Source organism: Xenopus tropicalis, chromosome 2 (assembly GCF_000004195.4).
Source record: "Xenopus tropicalis strain Nigerian chromosome 2, UCB_Xtro_10.0, whole genome shotgun sequence".
NCBI classification, from domain to species: Eukaryota; Metazoa; Chordata; class Amphibia; order Anura; family Pipidae; genus Xenopus; species Xenopus tropicalis.
Window position 1 is genome coordinate 114,514,485 of NC_030678.2, and position 22,267 is coordinate 114,536,751.

General features: G+C 39.7%; 1 protein-coding gene across 2 annotated transcripts in view; it reads right to left on the minus strand.

Moving 5' to 3' along the window:
* Positions 1 to 19,998, minus strand: part of oca2 (oculocutaneous albinism II) — a 129,521-nt gene extending 109,523 nt beyond the window's left edge. The window contains exon 1 of one of the 2 annotated variants that reach the window (XM_031897023.1): positions 19,856 to 19,998. Coding sequence is in view for 1 of the 2 variants with exons in the window: in XM_012957695.3 (XP_012813149.2) it covers positions 3,629 to 3,631 (3 nt within the window). In the remaining variant the exon portion in view is untranslated. Of the gene's footprint in view, positions 1 to 3,628; positions 3,807 to 19,855 lie in introns of those variants that run through there. The other variant, XM_012957695.3, reaches the window with a different exon arrangement.
* Between the last annotated feature and the right edge of the window lie 2,269 nt (positions 19,999 to 22,267).

Consider the following 22,267-nt stretch of genomic DNA (forward strand, 5'->3'; position numbering starts at 1 on the left):
GGAGTTAAATTTGCGAAATTGCATTATTGCAATTTTTTTACATTAAAACATGCTGTGTAGGGTGGCATGAATAAAAAAATTAGGCATTTTCACTATTATGAACTTGGCATTCAATGATTTTCTGGTCCAATATTTTAACTTAATTTAACATTAAATTTGCCTTAATGCCACTTTTGTGAATTGCCTGCTTGGAGTACCATTTGCTAATCAAATAATGAATGCTAGGGGAATGTAAAAAATAAGTCTTCATTTCTACATTCCATGTTTTCCAGTGGTCATATATTTTTCCCTTGGTTACACATACATAACGGAAGATGATGATATCCTTTAATAACTCATCTGCCATTTCCTTGGTCATTAGATGCAAGCGGAGAGCTACACTACATGAGTGCCAAAAAGTTATTTATGTAAATACATGGATGCTTTTGATCTTGACGGTAACATGGGGCTGAGCAGTAATCCTGTGTTTCCCTCTACTAAACCCTAGGTGGATTGTATTGCCAGGAATTGATCAACTGGCATTGATTACATATCTTGGAGCCAATTATAGAGATGATTTGTTTCTTGTAAAGACCCTTGGCCGTTGATAACTGGTCCCAGTTTAATCAAAACACTCAGGTGCTTACCAGTACTTATGCATAGGTATTAGATGCATTTGCATTAAACATAATTCTTGTTCAGCAGTGCAGAGTCATTGGCTTTGGAAATCCAATTCGTTTACCATTTGTGGCAGCTCATGTGGCTGCTTTGCATTGGATTTTAGCTTCTCTTTTTGTGCAAGCATTTGCAGTATATAATTTAAATATAAATATATATATATTAACTTATTGAAATGATATTGATGATTTCAGATATTTGCAAGTGTTTTTATAGAAGTTAACTTAACTGGGCACCAAGAGTTAATGCTATCTAATATATATTATTATTATATCTAATTATAAATTCAAACTTACCCAGTATGTTTAAAAATTGCTAGGTCCCTTCATATTGGATATTGTGGTAAATCTGACTTTGAGTGCCAGGAATACCCTCCAGTCAGCTGCAAGGAGCTTAGCATAAAAGACAACATAAGCCACGACGTAACCATTTGACTGGCAAATGTTATACAATGCTTTATTACTGCTTGAACACAAGCTGCCTTTGTTCTATTTCAGCTTTTTTGGTCCTTTTTGGACCAGTCATTTTTCATAGTTTTTGGCACAGGTCCACAATATGTTTAAATCTCTCCTGACCCCCAGTGCCAGGCCTAAGGTTGAGGGCGCTCAAGGCAAACCCCCCTCCCCACTGCACATCTCCTTGGAGCACTAGTACACCCTGTGCGTGCATGTATGACTTGAGCTTTGAAACCTGAGTTTTGGACAGTCCAAAACTAGAAGAAGGCAGGCAGAAGAAGTACTTTATAGAAGGATATAAATAACAACTACACAATTCAAATATTACTTAAACTGCCCCTCAGATTGGGACCCCTTAGCTCATGATTTCATAAATATATAAATATTGATAGGGGTTCCCAAGAGAGCAGACAAGCATTCACTCAAAATCTCAACTAATTAGCCCTCAGTCCTCAAGGCTTCTCAACTCATTACAAATTTACAGCAATATAGAAATATTGTTGCAACATTAATCTTGCTATAGATACAGGGTTACTCAGGACGGCAAATATGCATTTAACCCAAATATCACCTTACTTTACCTTGAATCTGAGCCCCTACATCTACTGTCCCATGCTTACTTGGGGGGAGAACCCCACAGTTTGGGGGCCACTGATTTTGTGTTACCTCTTCCAGTGATTCAGTAACTGACAGTCAGCTGTGCTGAAGTTTAGAAATTCAATGTTGCTAAGTCACCCTGAGAAATATTTTTTTGGGAAACCCCTTGACTTAAATGGCCACCATGCAAAGCAGCTACTGTATTCATTTTTCAGGGGAGAGGAGACAGTTTAAACACTGTGTAGAGCATTTCCCCTTGGTAAGGAGTTGACCAGCAACCGCATTCTGCTCTTATGAATATCCTGAAGTGGCTTCTTTTAAGTGCCACAGAAGCGAAAAATTGCATTTTTACATAAAATTCATTTAAATGATGAGAGATGATTATATTAAAACATTGTGGCCTTGTTCTAAAAAGCGCTGAGTTGATTGAAATTCTTTTCTGAGGCCTGATAATGAATGTATGATTGAGAACGCTTTCACTTCTATTCTTCCTCTATTGGCACACAAAGCAGAATATAAAAATAATAATGGCTCATTTCATTTTTTTCCCTTTTTCCTGTGTACTAGGAAATCAGACATTTAGCCTTTGGTATTTTGAAGCAAAATGTTTTATTTTAAGATTAAATCATCATATTGGAAGTCTAAAAATATTCATTATGATGAGTAATTTATTTCCATCATTTTTGTGTGGTTTCCAGCCATCAGAAGCTTAAAGCAATGGCTTTAATGAGAATGTGAGTGAGATGTGGTTCTGTGCACAATATACCGTACAACATTTTGTGCCCTTATGGTATCTTGTGTACAGGGTCGGTCTGGGGGGTGCAGGGCCCACCAGGGAACTCTGAGATGGCTTCTAATATCCTCATATTTGTGGAACTCTAATAAAAGGATCTCTTGAAAATTCAGGGAAACGCCTAAAAAATGGGCTGCACTGACTACATTAAAAATTCCTGTTGTATGGGTATCATAACACAAGTAAACCTTTTTACCCTGTCCATTTCCATGTCAGCTACATAAGGGTTAGCTCCTCCCCTTTGACCCCAGACAGAAGACCCTCCCCTATCAAAAACTTTAAAGCCTCCACACTCCAGGTGTCTTTTTGGTCTTCTGCCTTGGACCTCAGGCAGTAAGGATATTTTTTAAGGATCCATCTCAGGGCCTCGTGAGAAGGCGGCCTTTAGAGGGAATCAGGTTTTAAGGGTTTCCTGACAAAGGGCTACATAATTGTGCAGGTTAGTATTGCACCAGATAATAGTCCCTGCTTGCTGGGAAAGCAGTATGTGTATGCCCTGGAACTTAAGGCCTTGCCTTAGGAGGCAGCTGTTCCACATTCCCTCGCAGGTATATCCTCCCAAACTGGCTTGCTGAGAAGGTGTCGGCTGGGACACACAGAAATACTAGTTGTAGTGCGGTGTTTATATATATATATATATATATATATATATATATATATATATATACATGATAGATTGAGGGCACTCACCAAAAGTCAGTAAAATCCCTGGGTGCTGTGTAAGGAAATAACAATGCAGACAATGAAGGACTCAGCACTCACAGTACTTAGAAAAAATTAAAAAAAAAATTTGAATGTGCAAATATCAACGTTTCAGTCACACCTTGAAAAAGGTCCCAGGATGTCTGCCCCACATTGGGCCCCACTGCTGTGTTATCCTAAAGCCTCAGGTTATCTATTGATGAGCGAATCTGTCCCATTTTGCTTTGCCAAAAAATTCGGCAAAAATTTTGCAAAACTGTGAAAATGTCGCGTGGCAAAAAAATTTGTCGCCTGCAACAATTCTTTTGACGCGCGACTATTCTTGTGACAATTTTTTGATACGCGGCGAATCCATGCCTGGCGAAACATTTTGCCCATCACTAATCTTATCTTATCTTTCATGTGGATAACTTAAGGCTCTTACCATGTTGGTGATGAAGCTTGTTCCTTATGTTGTTACAAGGTCCTGGTGAATGAACAGGTATCTGTATTCATGTGGGGACTGACCAGTTCAGGCTGCAGGTCTCTATTCCACATGCAGATTGGTTTGAGGAATTGTATCCAGTTCTGGGGCTTTCATGTGCAGGCTGATTCCAAATAAGCCTTAGCTGAGCTAATTAGCCACTTACCTGCAGTGCTAGCCACGCCCTGCTATGTGGGGCTCTGGTTACAGGCTTCTGGCTCTGATTCTGTGTCACTATCACCTAGAGGCAGAAAACTGAACTTGGTGCAAACAGTTCTATAACAGGTCTGTTTTTCAAATAACAAATGAATATTTTCTGCAAATGCCTGATGTATGGCGATTTAAGGGGATCATGTATATTCAGTTATTCCAGTTGTTACTCTGCTAATTGCTGATATTCTAGTTTCTCTATTATGTTAATAATGAATGTAGTGATGAGTGAATTTTTTCGGCAGGCATGGATTTGCAGCGAATTCCCGCATTTCGCCATTGGCAAATTGTTTTGCAAAACTTCTTTGAAAATTCGGTGCAGAAAAATTCGGAATTCTCAAATGCCTACTTATTTAATTAAATGTGAGAAACAATGTATCTAAGTGCAGGTGTGGCTTGTTAACTATCTGGGCTCTCTGTCAAAAGCTATTTTTTAATTAAGTTTGAGAAACATTTGTGTCTTATTTAGCGTTCAGTGCAGGAGATCAAAGGGAAATGAGGGACTTTTCATTAAGAATCCAGGACTCGGGTTGAGCTGTCAAAAGAGGGACTGTCCCACAAAAATCGGGACAGTTGGGAGCTATGATATAGGGCCACTTAGTAATTGTATAACACAACAGGCCCTTTTACATTTAGAGACACTCAGTAATTGTGTACTGTGTATATCACAATCCAACCTTTACATTAGAGCCTTTAAGTCAAAGGACTAATGTATAACTAGTGTTCAACACAGAAGAATGTTGGTCTTCCTAAGTCTAAAGCAATTCAGGCATACTCATACTGGTATGAGAGCAGCTGGACAGGCGTAATCTGTAGCGGTAACCTATTTAATGTACTTATACTTATGCTGTGTAAAATGAAATTCACCAAAAAAGCACTGTAAAAAACTGTGGAAAATAAATAGAGAAGTTCCCATCCGAACACTAGATTTTACATACGTTCTGGCGGAAGAAAAAATGTGTAAAAATGATGCCATTTTAACACGCCAAAGCCTGGCAATGTGTGTCAAATTTTTTAGCTGTTTTTTACACACCATAATAAATCTGCCCCTTAATATGCTTGGTGCATGTCGCTTCATATGGACAATACCAGCTTTTAGGTGTGGGCCTGATGATACGCTAATGCTGGACCAGCCTTCAAGTTCTAAGGCTATTAGTAACTTAGGCCAGCTGCTATGATATTATGGTTAGGACCAATTTGTCTACTAAACTGTGCATGCAACTGTGCAAGACCATTTGTATGTTGTGAGTGCCACTGCAATGGCCATATTCAGCTATTTAGAGTATCAGTATACACATCCAAGAGGTTTCTGAGAAGATCATCTAGGTCTTATGTGTATACCGGTTTGCATGCAATGTTGCACTAGGGGTTTCAGGACCCTTTTGGGTTTAGGCCAGTCAGTACCTTAAGGCAGCGTTTTTCAACCGCTGTTCCGCGGCACACTAGTGCCTGCTGTGCCGTAGGCAGGGCCGCAATTTTTACTTTCAAAGGGGGCCCGGCGATGCTACAGTTTTTCTTAGTAGCTCGGGCCCCATTTAATAAAATCCGGGCCCTGTCATTGGTTGCGCCCCGTGTGTACGGGTGACGTCAGTACGCACGGGGCGCAACGTTATAAAAGGGCCTGTGTGCGTCGCGTGTAGGCAGAAGTGCAGAGGCGGCGCGCCTGAGGGATACGAAGATGCTGCTGAAGCCACCGGAGAAGCCGCCGAAGAGCAGAAGTAAAATGCTGCTGGGCACCAATGTATTAGGGGGGGCCACGGGGCACACTGACTTATGGGGGCACTGCTGCTGGGCACCAATGTACTAGGGGGGCTGGCTCTTGGCACCAATGTACTGGGGGGCACTGCTGCTGGGCACCAATGTACTAGGGGGGCTGGCTCTTGGCACCAATGTACTGGGGGGCACTGCTGCTGGGCACCAATGTACTAGGGGGGCACTGCTCTTGGCACCAATGTACTAGGGGGGCACTGCTGCTGGGCACCAATGTACTAGGGGGGCACTGCTCTTGGCACCAATGTACTAGGGGGGCACTGCTGCTGGGCACCAATGTACTAGGGGGGCACTGCTCTTGGCACCAATGTACTGGGGGGCACTGCTGCTGGGCACCAATGTACTAGGGGGGCACTGCTCTTGGCACCAATGTACTGGGGGGCACTGCTGCTGGGCACCAATGTACTAGGGGGGCACTGCTCTTGGCACCAATGTACTAGGGGGGCACTGCTGCTGGGCACCAATGTACTAGGGGGGCACTGCTCTTGGCACCAATGTACTAGGGGGGCACTGCTGCTGGGCACCAATGTACTAGGGGGGCACTGCTCTTGGCACCAATGTACTAGGGGGGCACTGCTGCTGGGCACCAGTGTACTAGGGGGGCACCGCTGCTGGGCACAGAGTTAAATTTTTTAACATTTTCTAATGGTGGTGTGCCTCGTGATTTTTTTCATGAAACAAGTGTGCCTTTGCCCAAAAAAGGTTGAAAAACACTGCCTTAAGGGAGTTTGCTGTAGATCCCAAACTTTTAACTGCAGTGGTTGTGTATTATGGGAATTGTGGTCCTTTCTATTACATTATGTTCATTCAGTTTCTATACTCAGGTATAGTTAATTCAGCTCAGTTTTTACTGCTGGATGGTCCTTCTCTAGATCAGTATGATATTAAAATGGGTGTATGAGGTAGGGTGTATTGCTGCAGTTGGACAGTAGTATGGTACTACAGATCGGTATTTGGTATTGCCAATATTACTTCATCATGACCATTATGTCCCTGGTTTATGGCTGTGTGGGGTATTTATACTTATAGTCCAGTATATTCATAAGGGGAACATGCTCCAATTGATTAGCTGCCTCTACAACTAATCATTGGTATGATGCCTACATGGGTTATTAGTAACCTTTCCACACAGTGGATATGCTTTCTGTTACACATACTAGGACATATTTATTGTGGTGTATGGGCTGGCAGCACAGAGTGGTGTCCTATAAAAAATATGCCTCACTGGGTAGATGGCTGCAGTTAAACTACTAAACATTAGATTATTTCATTGGTTTATAAATGCAGGACATATCACTGCTATCTATTGTTGTAAATAGTTAGGGATATTGAGAATTTCATACTGGAGTACTTTCTACAGTATACTTTAGGAATGCACCTCTTACTGTAATTATTAAACAAGGGCAAGTGTTAACAGTGGTTCTGTTCTTCTCAGTGTTATAATACCAGTATTTCAGTAGGTTAGCACTACTCATTGAGTAGGTCTGTGCAGTATTTTACATTCTGTTGATACAAATGGAAGCTAGCTACCGCTACTGGTGGCACTTGGGATGCAGATACATTTATGATACGTCCATACCATAAGGTAGAAAGAGTTAAAACAGTCTTCTCTTTTAACTGTACAAGGATTCTAGGTTATTCTGGGCAATTCTAATGTAGGTTCTATTCTGAGTATTTGTTTCAGTGCAGCAATGTGTCACTATTGGGGACAAGGTCATTACAGGGTTCTCTAGATGTGTGTGTGGTTTGCAGTTTATCTTGATTTTTCTAGTGTAAACGCTGTCAGATTGGTTGTTCTCTGGCTAAGTGGCAGGATTTCCTCCTGTGTTAATCCTGTTCATTTCCCACAATTTGCTTATTTTCAGGGGATATCATGTCCAATTTGCTTCAAATTTAGCTTTGGTGCTGTCCAGTTCTAAAACATTTTTACTATGCCTGATAGTCTAATCTTGCTCTATGCTTAATATTGTCAAGGGTTGGGTTTCATTCAGCAAATGTCATAATTTTGCCTTGATTGGTGTGGAATTGGTGGAAGTCAGATGTGCCTTACTATAAAGTAATCACATATTCTATTAAAATATCTGATTCCTATAGATATTTGATGAAGATATCCGGTGTTTTCCTAAGCTCAACTTGAGTAATTCTCAGTGAGGCTGTAGTGCTTGATTTGACAGCTCTTACCGGTATATCTTTTTGAAGGAATTAGTTCATACAATTCCAGTATACTACAATTATATTATCGTGATGGCAATTATTAATGGTTGCCTTCCAGTTGTTCATTTTCTTGTATTTAGATGGCATGTAGGCTTTAACGCCTGTTTTCTTTTCACAGGACCCTTGGCTGCAGTCTTCGAGGAGTTTCCTTTAGTAAATATAGGTTAAATTAGATGCATAAGCATGGTTGAAATATGAGCAGAATCTATCTACTTAATCTTAGTATCAGGTTTTAAGTTCTGAGATTCATTTAGTAATTTTATTACCCTCCCTGTGAGTTAAGCTTTGGTATATGGCATGGGTAATAGGGAAAATTACATCATATTTACTGTGATTTTCCTTTCCTGGTCATTCTCCATGTCAACAAGTTTTTCCCATCGTATTCTCTATTATAAAGGAACTTGTCAGCTTGGTACATAGACACCTGTATAAGGGAGTGGGAAGGTTTGAAAGCTTTTGATACGGGAGGGTCTAGGGTAAAAGGGGAGGAGCTAACCCATATGTAGTTGACATGGACGGAGAATGGCCAGAAAGGAAAATCATGTAATCATGATTGTATGTATTTTTTCCTGTTCTCATGTGGTCTGTTTTGTCAGGGCAAAAAATGCTTCCAGCAGACATCAATATACTCCTTGCCTTCTACATTAAACAATGGGATGGGAGCCTGATTTGGAGAATTTCTGGCCTGAACAATTGAAAGAAAGAATATCTAGATGGCATGATATTGATGGAGAAAGTCACTGCCACTTTGGGAAGCAACTTGCAACATAGGAGTCTTTTTTTTTCTAAGAACAACAGTGGAAAGGGACTTTATTTATTATTTTATTGCAATTGATCCACAGATGATAATTTGAAATAAGATCAAGGTTCTGTGCAAACCATCCATGTTTCATCCAAAAATAATTTTGTGTAGAACACAGTAGTATGTATATGGGGGCATTATCATGCTGTAGCAAGAAAGGGCCTTCTCTAAACAGTTCATGAAGGTATGCCTTCACTGAAACCAGGGGCCCTCAGCCAAACTAACAAAACAGTCCCAAACAATAATTTCTCCTTAACCAAACTTTTTAGTCTGAAGTACACTTTCAGAGAATTAGATTTCTTCTGGCATCTACAAAGCCCTGACTTGTCAGAATGCCAGATAATAAAGAGCAATGCTTCAGTCTATTAGATGCATTTCAACTGTTTCAGAACCAATGGTGGCAATTTTTCCAGCCTATTTCTGGCATTGTAACATTCTGATTTTAGACTGCTGCTACTTACCCGTAAAAAAATCCATGTTTCTGATAAATTATTCTTGTGATGACATTGCTTCCAGAGACAGTTTGGGTTTTAGCAGTGAGTGTTCCAACTAAGGACAAGAGATATTAAAAGATGTGTGCAGATACTTCTGCCCATATATTTGTATGTTTGAGACCAAAATGGACAGGAAAGTTAAAAACTTCACCAGGCATGCGCAATTGCACAGCAATGTTTACCAACAAGCGCTTAGAATTACCAGAGTGCGCCTGCCAATCAGCGCAACCTAAGGTATGGGAACGCACCGGACTGGTAAAGCATCTGACAGTTTACACAAGAATGTTTCTATTTTCTATAAATCATTATAATTTTACCTGTGTGAGGCACTTGTATCCATAAATCATTCACAGAAGTGTTGTTCTTTGAGAGTTATAGATTGCGTCTGAAGGAAAACAAACCTTTACAAATACATATATATATATATACATATAAATAGAATATTAATATATATGTGAAGAACTATACCAAAGTCAAACAGCTTTGTTAGGTAACATTATGTCAAATTAGGACAAAAGACTCTGTTTATCTATCAAAGGCAACACCTTGAACTACAGACTCTGCTGGCCTATATTTAGAGCATCATTCATGCCTATGATTGCCTGAAAATCACAGTTGTTTTCTATTTCTCCAAACCTTGTTTTACTGATGCACATAATTTAAAGCTACCACTTATCCACTAACAAACTAGCATTTGAGTTGTATACCGAACGCAAGGTCACTCTAAATCATATAGAGCTAAAGTCAATGCACTAAAATCTCATTTCACATACCCAGAACTGATTAAAAGCAATTTGGATATAAATATATTTGAACCCATTATAGCTTCATAATAAGTATTTTGTAGGGATGCGCCAAATCCAGGATTCGGTTCCGGATTCAACCTTTTTTTAGCAGGATTCGGATTTGGCCAAATCCATATGCCTGGCCGAACAGAATCCAAATCCTTAAAATCATGTGACTTTTTGTCATATAAACACAGAAGTTTAACTTTTACTCTTTAACCCTTCCTCAGCCTTCCTTAGCAAATTAGGATTCGGATGCAGTTCACTATTCATCCAAATCGTTGGTGCAGTTAATAATACTATCTCACTTTGCCACTAGGAATAGTTTAATAAGTTACCTAACTACATTATTAGTATGATTTTATTATAATTTATACTATTTCTTTGATCTGCCCACAAAATTCTTCAGTCACATTTCTGTTGCTGCACGGACAAAGCAGAATAGCTGTGACGTGAATTGCAGTGGCACAAAGCCTCACTCCTCAGATGACAAGCTCCAGACCAAAGCTTCCAGCAACTACAATTAACATTCTTGTTTACATAACACTTGGGAAGCAGAATTGGTGCATTGGGTTTTGCCTTAAGGAGTCCAGTGTTTCACCAGCTTCAATACTGTCTCTGCTTGTTTCTTCTTTAAAATCTTATGCCATTTACTGGAAGACTTACGTGAAACCATGTCACATGAAGTTTAAAGCCACAGAACTGTTGTACATTTTATTTTACATGCTATTCCTATTGGTTTGTGTTGAAACAGATTGGAGGTCAATAATTTTCATATGCATTCTGACGACCTATATGATTTTGAATTGAATTGTTGCTTAATAAAATGCATTATGATACTAACTGGAACGATTAAGAGCACAAATGATTAAAATATTTGACATTTAAGTTAAGATTATTAAAGGGGCGGTTTACCTTTTATTTAACTTTTAGTATGTTGGGAAATTTTAAGCAACTTTTCAATTGATTTTCATGATTTATTATTTTTAGTACCGCCGGCCCAGTCCAACCCTGCATTTATTCAAATCTTGGGCAAAATGATCCAGTCACACAGAAGTCAGTGTTCATGTAACCAGATTTACTACATATGTTCAAGTATTTCAGCTATGGACACCATAGTGTGACATACAATTAGTGACAACATTTTTTGTGGGTGTGGTGCAAGCATACCATACAACATACATGATGTGTTCTGTGCTCTGGAATATGCAGAGAGACATTTGCCAGCAAAAAAAAAAATCCAGCATTTTGCAAGCTAAATGTGGCAGGACTGTGATTTAGTATGACAGCACCTAATAACCAGCTATGCTTTAAATATATATCTTACATCCAAATCCTTAGAAAGCCATTAATGAAATAGCATTTAGCTGGCTTGCTGTTCCACATTATCAGCCTGTGTTATAAACTAGCAAGAAAAAAATGAAACATGTCATTCTCAAACATTTTTGTACATGAATGGGCCAAGGACTGACATAAGCCCGGCCTAAACAAGGAAAATAGCTGGCAGCTTATTTATTAAACTTGGAGGACAGTACAGGAAGAATGTTTGAAAGGCAACTGTGAATATTAGTGCTTAGAAATTAGATTATAAAGTGTGAGGACAGGGGCTGTTCATTTACAGTTGCTATATAAAGAAATTTAGCTTCTCTCATTATGATTTTTTTTCAGTGCCATTTACAGTATGTATGAATGAATCCTCTCTAGACTTATTGCTGCTGCCTTACTATATATAAATGACTTTTATATGATTCCATTTACAGTATATATATGTAACGCTTTCTTGGCACTGATATCCAGGGCCACACTGGGGCACAAACAGGAAAAATCCCAAGCCTCTGCTAAGTGGGAGATTTGCGGGGTTTGGAAAGTTTATGTGCCTCCACCCAGGGCTAAACCATGTACTAGTGGGCAACAGCTCCCTGGGAACTGCAACAGCAGTGATTAATATACCAAATGTAATGGACAATAAACCACACAATTGATAGATATGAAACAAATTGTAATATATATGCAAGATGCAATGAAATGAGAACAGTGAATAACAGTTTCAACATAACACATATAATATTTGACAATATTCCCCTTTGTGTAAGAAATGTCCACTTTAAGAACACTGAGTGTGCACACTATGGGTCTGCGCAAGTTAACTTCTTGTATAAAGGCAATCAATATGAGCAGAGTTATGTGTTGCAACACCAGATTGTAGCACCCCGGGGTGTTTAACTGTAGGATCTCACCAACAACCAGTGGCAGTGAATGGGGAATAGACCCTGTGGGGCAGAGCAGAGGCAGGGAAGCAGTCTGGCAGCTTTAATCCTCACTGAGCTTGAGATGCTGGGGTAGAGAAAGGCTTCCTGGTATCCCGAGGAGATCCACTGCAGGTGTCACGGAGGCTGATGGATAATCCCACATCCAGATCCAGTGTACATGCTGACAACTCACTACAGGGCTGAAGTCCTAACTATCCTACAGGGATTACTACCCTAACAGTAGCTCAGGCCTGCTGCAGTAATTCCATTCACTAAATGGCTGAATGGGAAGGGTTAACTAACTCCCTGCACTCTGATTATGGGGTTCCCTATATGGGTAGTTGCTCTACAGGTGCAGACACTTGTACAAATCCACAGGAACACTCACAGGAAAGATGCAATAACCTCAGGCAGCTCTCAGTGGTAATGTGCAGAGTCCATGCTTTCCTTCTACTCTCCTTCCTGGGAAAGATCTGCCTCACTTTCATATCCAAACCTCTTTCAGCAGGGTCACAAAGTCAGAAGCAAATCCCAGGCTGTGACTGGGAACTGTCCCTTTGCAGTACAGTCAGCAGCCATGTTTTTGGTTGTCTCAGATTTAAAGTCACAGGGTTGTGTGTTCAGGGAAAGTGTAAATTAGCACTTCCCTACATATATGTAATGGTGGAATATATGTAAAAGTGCTGTACATGAAACTTCAAGCATATTAAACAGAGGCACACATTTTGCTCCCATCAAGATGTGTCCTTTATTAAACGCAGATATATAATTTGCAATTTTAATGTGATACAGATGGAGCAAACTTTATCTAGATATTTGGCTATATAAATGTAACGCTTTTCTGACCCAATTAGGAATAAACCCAGGCTAGTAATGAATAGAGAGCATGGGTTACATTTGCGACACTTAATACAAAGGGGTGAGCCTCCGCTATATGGGAGAATCAGGATGGAGCGAGGGTGTAGTGGAACTACAACTAACTGAGGTGTGGTGTGCAGATGGTAAAAGATGGACGCCAGAGGATTCTTGCTGATCAACTATAGTACAAGTTTATTAAAGGCACAACTGGATAGTGCAGCAGGGTTATACTCACAGACACAGCAGTGTATGATGGTCACAGATAGTACAGCAGATGTGACCCTTTAGGCACAGAATAACCCACTTGGAGGATGCACAGAGGATTAGTTGACACCTGAGATATAGACCTTTCAGAAGGGAGTGTTCCGGCCGACTGTGGTCCAGGGGAGAGCTCCTAACACTGGTACCTGGCGTCTAATAAAACCGGTCCCTAAAGAACGACTACAGAGCCGGGGTGGACTAAACCCTTTTACAACTCCTGGTTGGGGCTATTGACTGCCCTTACTAAATAGGCTGACTACAATCACCTCTCCTAGAGGGTGCTATTAACAAATCTGACTGTGCTGGCTTTACCTCGTTCACGGGGCCCTGTCCCCGACTTAGCACTAGGGTAGGTGGTCCCCTAGGGTACAAATGGCTTCTGGGCCTATATTCTGGTCCAGGCTCAGTTGGGATCTGTCCAGAACACAGCATGCGGCCAAAAGAGGAAGACACTCCCTTGTACAAGACACTATATAGTCTGCACAAGGGGAGTGGTCAACCTGGGCTAAACCTATAGGGGGTAGCCTAATAACTGTAAGTGTAGAGGGCTCTGCCCTATTACAGCACAGATAAGATAAGGATAGGGGATAACACCATAGGGAGCTTAAACCTATGGGTCCCTACATAAAGTTTTTCCATGTCAATGTCAATGAATTAAACAAGATTATTATCTATCTTATCTTCTAGTACATGAGCTGTTTAATGTCAAAACAATGTTTGCTCCTCTGTACCTATGAGCCTGGGAATTTGTGGTTCCTCATCTGCATATTTCTTCCACATATTTTATTAATATTCTTACCACAAAACAAGTGGAGCAATGAATCGGTGCTAGGTCTATGCACATTTTTGGTTTTATTTTCAATTGTCATACCTTACCTCATTTATGCCCAGATTGTCTATTTGCTTTTATTTATCATTTTCAAAAAAAACAAGAAAAAACATAACCCAATAGCATAGGGATAGAAAAGGACAAAAAAGGGAAGAAGAGAAAAAGAGAAGGGGGACAAGAGAGACATTCTCATCTTGCTTAGATTGGGGAGGTTTTAATATATCAATTCAAGTATTATATAGTCTTGGCCGTGGGTCTTTTTCTATCTCTACCTATAGTTGCCATAGTCTATAGAATTTAGCTGGCCAAGTATGTCAGTTTAATAGAAGGTTGGTTCTATTGATTAATTTGATCCACTGTTTCCTTTTTGGGGGTTGCAACCCTATCCACTAGAGTATAATGCATTTTCATGCCTAGTAAAGCAGAGATCGGGCAAGAAATCTGCAAGATGTGCCCTCCACACAGTCCTCTATGATGCCCAGCAAACACAGGTACAGTGGAAGATGAGGGGGGTAAGCTAGGTTGAGTGCATCTATGAAAGGGGGCTTGAGGGGCAGAGATCGATAAAGGGTATACTGTATTTATGAGAGACCAGTTTGGGAGGGTTCTCAGCAGGTTTTCAATGGTATAGTTTTTATAGACGTAAAGTAAAGAAGTGAAGCAGTGTACAATCTGAATATTTTAAGAACTATGGTGTGCTCATTTACAAAATGCAGAGTGGCTTTTTTTCAAAAAAAGAGTTATATTGAAACGATTCAGTACATCTACATGGGTGCAAATTGCATTCATTTTGATAACTTCTGCCCAGTATGCATCAAAAGCAAGCACAATTCTGTAGCAATTCCGCACTTGTCCACAAGAACACTGGAATTATGGGTAACAAAAACATACCATTTTGGGTCTAAAATTGCATTTTGCAGACTGCCCTTGTGGTCATAAATTACCATAAATGAAAAGGTGGCCATACATATACTGATATTATCGTATAAAACGATGTTTTGTACAAAATCAGTGCATGTGTGGTTGGAGACTAGGTGACTGATATTTGCAGAAGTCTTGTATATCTGCCGCTTTGTCAATTGGACAGGACCGAACATTTCGATTGGGTGCCTTTGAAGGTGCCAGAACATCATAACAATTTTGCTGAATCATCAGATAGGGGTAAAGCATTCCTTTGTTTTTACCTGCATATCTGACAATTTAGCTCATAACATTAATAAAGTGAAGAACAATCTTTCCTATAACCAATGGTCGTGGGAAAGATTGTTATTGTAGTGTGTATGGCCACCTTAAAATCAGAATGTGAGAAATGAATGAGAAGAATCCCTTGAATATTCAGAAATAGTTTGTAAATAAAAGTATAGTAAAATTCTTTTATTGCTTTTGTTCACTGGCACATCTGGAGCAACCAACACACAATCAGCTGTACATTTTTACATGGGTTTTTAAAAAATCCATCAGTACTAATTTTGGAATATTCACAATAGGCAGTGCATAATTATTTCCCGTTTTGTTTTGATTTTCTGGGCACTACAGTACAAACATTAACTCAAGCAAATTATTTGTTAATTTATCATCAACAATGCATGCCATTTGTTTCTTTACCCTGGGATCATTTTAATGAAAGCAATTATCATCACATACTGGCATGCATTTTTTTTTCTTTTTTAATCCAGGCATCCACTAACTACATTCCATTCATCAGCCCATGCTGTCATATGATTAGAGGGAAGCCCAGCAAATGAAGCAATTTGCCTGTGTTCTCATAGTCAAAACTGACCTCATTAAAATCACCAGTGTTGACAGAGTTCTTTGAAAATTGCTACAGAATTCCTCAAACCCACAACATATAATATCTGTTTCTATCAGGAATTTTATAATCATGAAATTCAACCTATCTAATCTAGAACTAACTTGCAACAGCAATTAATAAAAATGCAGATCATGTGCTGTGCAACCTCTATGCTATTGTTCTTATATGTACTTATATTCTGCAGTATTTAGTTATTACAGAACTGTTGTGTCTTTTTTGCCAGTGGGAAGTCTTGCGGTAGCAGAGTTTTATCAAGGGCAACTAATCTCCCCATTGGACATTAGCCTAAAGGTGGCCATACACGTAGCAATTCTGATCTTTCATGTGACCATTGGTCGCACAAAAGATCTTCCCACCCTTCACTGACGTTCAGGGCTGAATCGTCAGATATGGAGGTAGAAACAATAGAAATTCTACCACCACCTGCCGATTCAGCCCTGAAAGTATATTTTGCTCTGGCGCCTACAATGGTGCCCAATCAAAATGTTTTGACCTGGCTGATCGACGAGTCGACCAATATCCGCAGCCTTTTGCGATATGGGTCGCCTCTTTGAGCAGCCATACACACACCAAATATCGTACGAAACGAGGTTTCAGTGTGAGTGCTTTGCCTTGCAATCTGCTGTGGTGGATTTCTCCTATGTTTTACTGCAGTATGATAGCATCCTAACATTCAGAAACCAGCGGGCCACATAAAACAGCCAGGTGGGCTGGATTTGGCCTGTGGGCCTTGTGTTTGGCATATGTGTTATAGAGGAAGCCAGCGGCAATGAAGCCCTCTCTCGCCTGCTCCGCACTTACAACTTTAGCGTTGTTCCTACATAAACCCAACTGAATGAGCTCATGTAAAAAAGAGTTGCTTGTTCCCTTTAAAGCACCATAATTTTATGGCAGAACCAGTCCAATTTTTTTTCTATAACTGTACCCTTTTTTCCCTCAGCTCAGTTGTCATCTTACTTAACAGTATGTGAGACAGTTTAATAAGCATTAACGGCATAATAATCCAGATGATTCCAGCAATAGCCTCTTATTTGGTAAGCGACCATTATTATTATTATTATTATTATTGTTATTATTATTATTATATTTCATGGCACTTGCAAAGAAACAACTCCCTAAGTGTATTACCCATCATTTAGTAATCTTTAAAGGAACAGTAACATCAAAAAATTTAAGTTTTTTAAAGTAATTAAAATATAATGTGCTGTTGCTCTGCAAAAAACTGGTGTTTTTGCTACAGAAAAGCTACTATATAAATAAGCTGCTGTGTAGCCATGGGGGCAGCCATTCAAGCTAGAAAAAAGGAGAAAAGGCACAGGTTACATAGCAGATAACTAGTAGATAAGCCCCATATAATGGGGGTTTATCTGTTATCTGCTAAGTAACCTGTGCCTTTTCTCCTTTGAATGGCTGCCCCCATGGCTACACAGCAGCTTATTTATATAAACTATAGTAGTCTTTCTGAGGCAAACACACCAGTTGTAGCAATGCAGGGCAACAGTACATTATATTGTAATTACTTTTATACACTTTCATTTTTGGTGTTACTGTTCCTTTAATATCTACTGTACTTGTTTCTTGACCTTCCTTTTGTCATTATTAGCGATGAGCAAATCTGTCCTGTTTCCCTTCGCTGAAAAATTTGCGAAACCACTGAAAAAATCTCAAAAACGCAACTTTTTTGACGAACGCAACTTTCTTTTCTTTGCAAAAAAATTCACTGATGCCGAAATGCGGAATTTTGCTGCGGTTTCATGCCTGGCGAAAAAATTCGCTCATCACTAGTCATTATTTCATACTATAAATGTCAGGTTAGAATTTCATGGCCAATAGTTTCCTGTCCAATCAGCTGAAAGAAGTTTGCAGAAAATAAAGTTTTTTTTAACAAATATTGAATAGCAAACATTTGGAAGCTTGTTTTTTTGGCTTTTACCTAGTCTTTACATTTTTTTAAATATCTGAGACTACTAAAGGCATAAACTTAAACAGATATCCTATAAGAATCTATATGACTAGCCCCTCTTCATCCTTTCAGGCAAAGTAATGGCTACAGATATAAAGTATGAATGCTGAAAGCAATGCAGGGAACCAAGCCTGGGCAATACATGGAGGTAATACACAGCCTTTGTGTACTATTAAAAAGGCTCTCATGGGTGAAGCAAAGTTCAGGATTAGAACCAGGACAAAGAGATGCCAAGTATGCAAACCAAAGACAGGAAACAGCATTTAGATGTATATAACAATGTACATGCTTTTAATGTAACTCAGGAGCCGTCCTAACATTCAGAAACCAATCAGGTGGATGTGTCTTTAGGTTGTGCTTGTATAGGTCATTATTAATTGAATGGTCTTACTGTAAGTATATTAAAATATGAATAATTTAATTATTTGATTTACTCTATTTTAGCACGCACATTCCCTCTTTTTGTTTCTTTCTTATAAATAATAGAGATGGAGAAAAACAATTCACTGGACTTTGGAGGGTTCTGACATGCACAGCAGCATTCAAAGCCTTCAGCTCAAAGTGTTCATCTCAGCTTAGCCTTCCCCACTAGCCAGCATAGGAGTGAGGAGCAAAAACACACTCGATTGCCCAAAACAGCGCTGTGCAGAATATATATTGGGCAAACATACAGCAAATGCAAAACAGGTGCAGTGTTATTGTACTTGTGCTACTGAGAACCAACAATCGTTCATACAATCAGAGATGGCCACACCCTCTAATAGCCCATGACATGCACATAAACAGATCAGAAAATATCTGTATTTGCCATGGAGTCTTCTTAAATGCAAAGATGTGCAAAATAATATGTAGCTAGAGGTCAGTTGTTTGAAATTTCACATGGGGCTCACCATATTTTGCATTTACCAGGGTTCCACAGTCATGTGACTCTGATAAACTTCAGTCACACTTCACTGCTGAGCTGCAAGTTCACCCAGCAGTCATCCCTCTCCCTCCTTCACACCCCCCCCCCCTTCCCCATTAGAGGAACAATGGGAAGGTAGCAAGATAGCAGCTCCCAGTAGATATCAGAATAGTAAGAAATCCAAGTCCGACTTGGGACTCCTCCAGTTAAATGGGAGTAGGAGAAACAATAGATTACCTGAAAGCAGTTTTAATGTGTAGTGCAGAAAGCTTAGACTGAGGCACAATGCACTAAGATGGCTGCCTACACATCAATATTAAAGCTAAAAAAATACATTTATTGGCTCAAAAATGAAATTTTAAATGCTAGACTGAATTATTTGTTATGCAAGTGAGAGCAGTGAGATTTAGAAATAAAAATACACCATAAAAATCATGAAAGAATCACAGTGAAACACAACATGTGAATATTATATTAGGGTTATATATGTGGGCAGTCTACATGCTATTGCTCGTCATTCATAACATGTAAGAAGAAGCACCTGCAGGGACAAGGCACATCCCGAGCACTGCTCAAGACAGGAGTGAAGTAAACTACTTTCTAGTACCACTCTGGGACAAAGTACAGAGTGCACTACATTATGGGTAGGCACTAATGTTTAATGTATGGGTTACCTACCCATGTGTAAATAAGCACATCAGGAGCAAATATCAGTTGCAAAGAAGGTTAGCACAGTCCAAATTTTAAAAAATAAATATTCATATACATTTCTATTTGAAATAGCCAGTCAAAGAATAAACTTATTTGCATTAGCAGAAAATGATTATTGTTATTATTACATATTCTGGAATTTAAAGTCAGATTTAGATGCTGATGCTTTCAGATCTCTTACTCAGTATTATTGTTTAAGTTCTAATAGAATAAATACATCTAGTAGAATTCTAATCTACATAGTCACAAATATTAATAAATAATTAAAATACCAATATAGAACATTACATTTTTTTAATAATAATTGTGAAGAAAAAAAACATACCTTTTGTGTGTGTTGGCAAATGAGTTATTAATAGGAAAGTTTAATGTCCCAGTCTGAAGGAAGGTGTGGATGTGGTGAAAGGGAGATGGCAGAAAAAGAGCATTAAAGAAGTGAAAGAGTTTAGTTCAAGGAGGAAACATTAGCCAACCCTCTCAGCTACGTGAGCAACAGGCTGCCTTTAGTTTTCTGAATAAAGCTTTGATCAGGGGAAATGAATAGGTCACCATGTAATTGGGATCAGCCCAGTAAAACAGGCATCCTGCAATGCAGAGAGAGTGAGCATCACATTGTGCTTCACACAGTCACACTCCCAGCTGGAATTCCTAGGTCCATTAGCATGTGATACCATTCTTAAAGGGTCAGTAAAACCAAAAATAAAAAAAGTTTTGTATGAATTTAAAAACATTCCAGTTACTCTGCAATGGAAGAATATGTATGTGTGAGTTTCAGAAGCCCTGATATAGTTTATCTAAATAAGATCTAAATGTTAGAGCCCAGTTTATATAGCGAATAATAGATAAGCTATGCAGAGTAATACCATAATGAATTGTGTCATATAGACCATTGTGTCCATTTTAGAGCACAAGGACTCACTTTATTGTGTTACTGGTCATATCAGGTGGCTGGGGGGGCATGTAGGCATACCCATTCCTGCCCCTTACCCATCACCTAACGCAGGGATCCCCAACCTTTTAAACCCGCGAGCCACATTCAAGTGGAAAAAGTTTTGGAGAGCAACACAGCATGAAAAAAGCTCCTGGAGGTGCCAATGAGAGCTATAATTGGTTATTTGATAGCCCCTATGTTGACTGGAAAGCTCTTTTTGGCAATATTACACCTGGTTTTATGTAATCAAAATTTGCCTCCTAAACAGGAATTAAAAAACAAGCAACCGCTTTGAGACCACTGGGAGCAACATCCAAAGGGTTTGTGAGCAACATGTTGCTCCTGAGCCACTGGTTGGGGATCCCGGACCTAACGTATCATACTAACATGCAAGTTAGGGAGCTGCAGGAGGTGCAGGCTTAAAGGAAAAAGAAAGTCAAAGTCACTTGGGGGTGCCAAAATGTTAGGCACCCCCAAGTGACTTTGACCACCTACCTTTTACCCCGGGCTGTTGCCCCTGTGAGGAGGGAACAGCACCAGCCCGGGGTAGCTGCCGGCACTTCCTTCTTCCTGATTCGCTGCGCGCGCATGCGCAGTAGAGTGAAAAGCCGAACTTAAACATTAAAGTCGGCTTTTCACTCTACTGCGCATGCGCCCACCGCTAGCATTCCAGCAACGGAAGCCGGAAGAAGGAAGCAATCCGCTCCAGGTACCCTGGGCTGGTGCTGTTTTCTCCTAACAGGGGCACCAGCCCGGGGTACGAGGTAAGCGGTTAAAGTCACTTGGGGGTGCCTAACATTTTGGCACCCCCAACTGATTTTGCCTTTTGTTTCCCTTTAAATGGGACCATGTTCTTACAGACTGCCCTGTGGCAGGTGGAAAGGACAGGGCTCACATTTGTGGATTTTCAATCTGGCACAATGAGTACAGCTTTACCTGGGGTGCAAGTATTTGCTAGATCAGCACTAAGGGGTGCACTCTTTTGCCCCTAGCACTTGCACCCTGGGGAAACATAAATGATCCCTAAAGTTTGCCCAGGTGCCATTACCCATAGCAACCAATAAAGTGACCGCTAAATGCTTCCTGCTGACTGGTTGTTATAAGTGATTAGACCAGTAGCAAACATTGCATCTTTTATTACATTTTCCAAAAAATGTGCATAAAAACAACTTATTTACTTGCACATTACGGTGATCTTTCATAACAACTTTTAAAAGGTTCATGTTGGGTTGTTGACACATTTGAAATAGAGGTCTTAATAACTAAGAGCAGACATGGAGCAAAGAGCACAAATATGTGCAATTCACCACTTTTTACAAGATTCTGTTTTTTTCTCAGATTTCAAAAAGCATTGTGCCCACTGGACAATTAACTGCTTAGAGGCAATTGTTATAATATTCATACACAGTACAGAATCCAATTTCTAAATATCTCGCCACCTGCGCCCATGATTAATAATGTCACACAGGTATGATATGGACATTCTGTTAGGTATTCTCGATTTCAATGAGGAAATGTAATTATGTAACTGGTGTTTCTATGTGTAAAGGGAAACTAAACACCTGAACATAGCAGGTTTCTGCATACCGCATGTAAAACACTGTTTTACCTAAATAAACCATTTTCATAAAAATATAATTTTTTAGTAGTATGTCTTAATGGGTAATTCGAAATAGAAAAACTGCAATTTTTAAGGGCCATGTACTGTACTGTACATGTACTGTACATGATAGGTTGCATCAGCCAATGAATGGACAGAACTCTACGCATGTCATGCCCCAAAGGCACTTAGTCATAGCTTGTCAG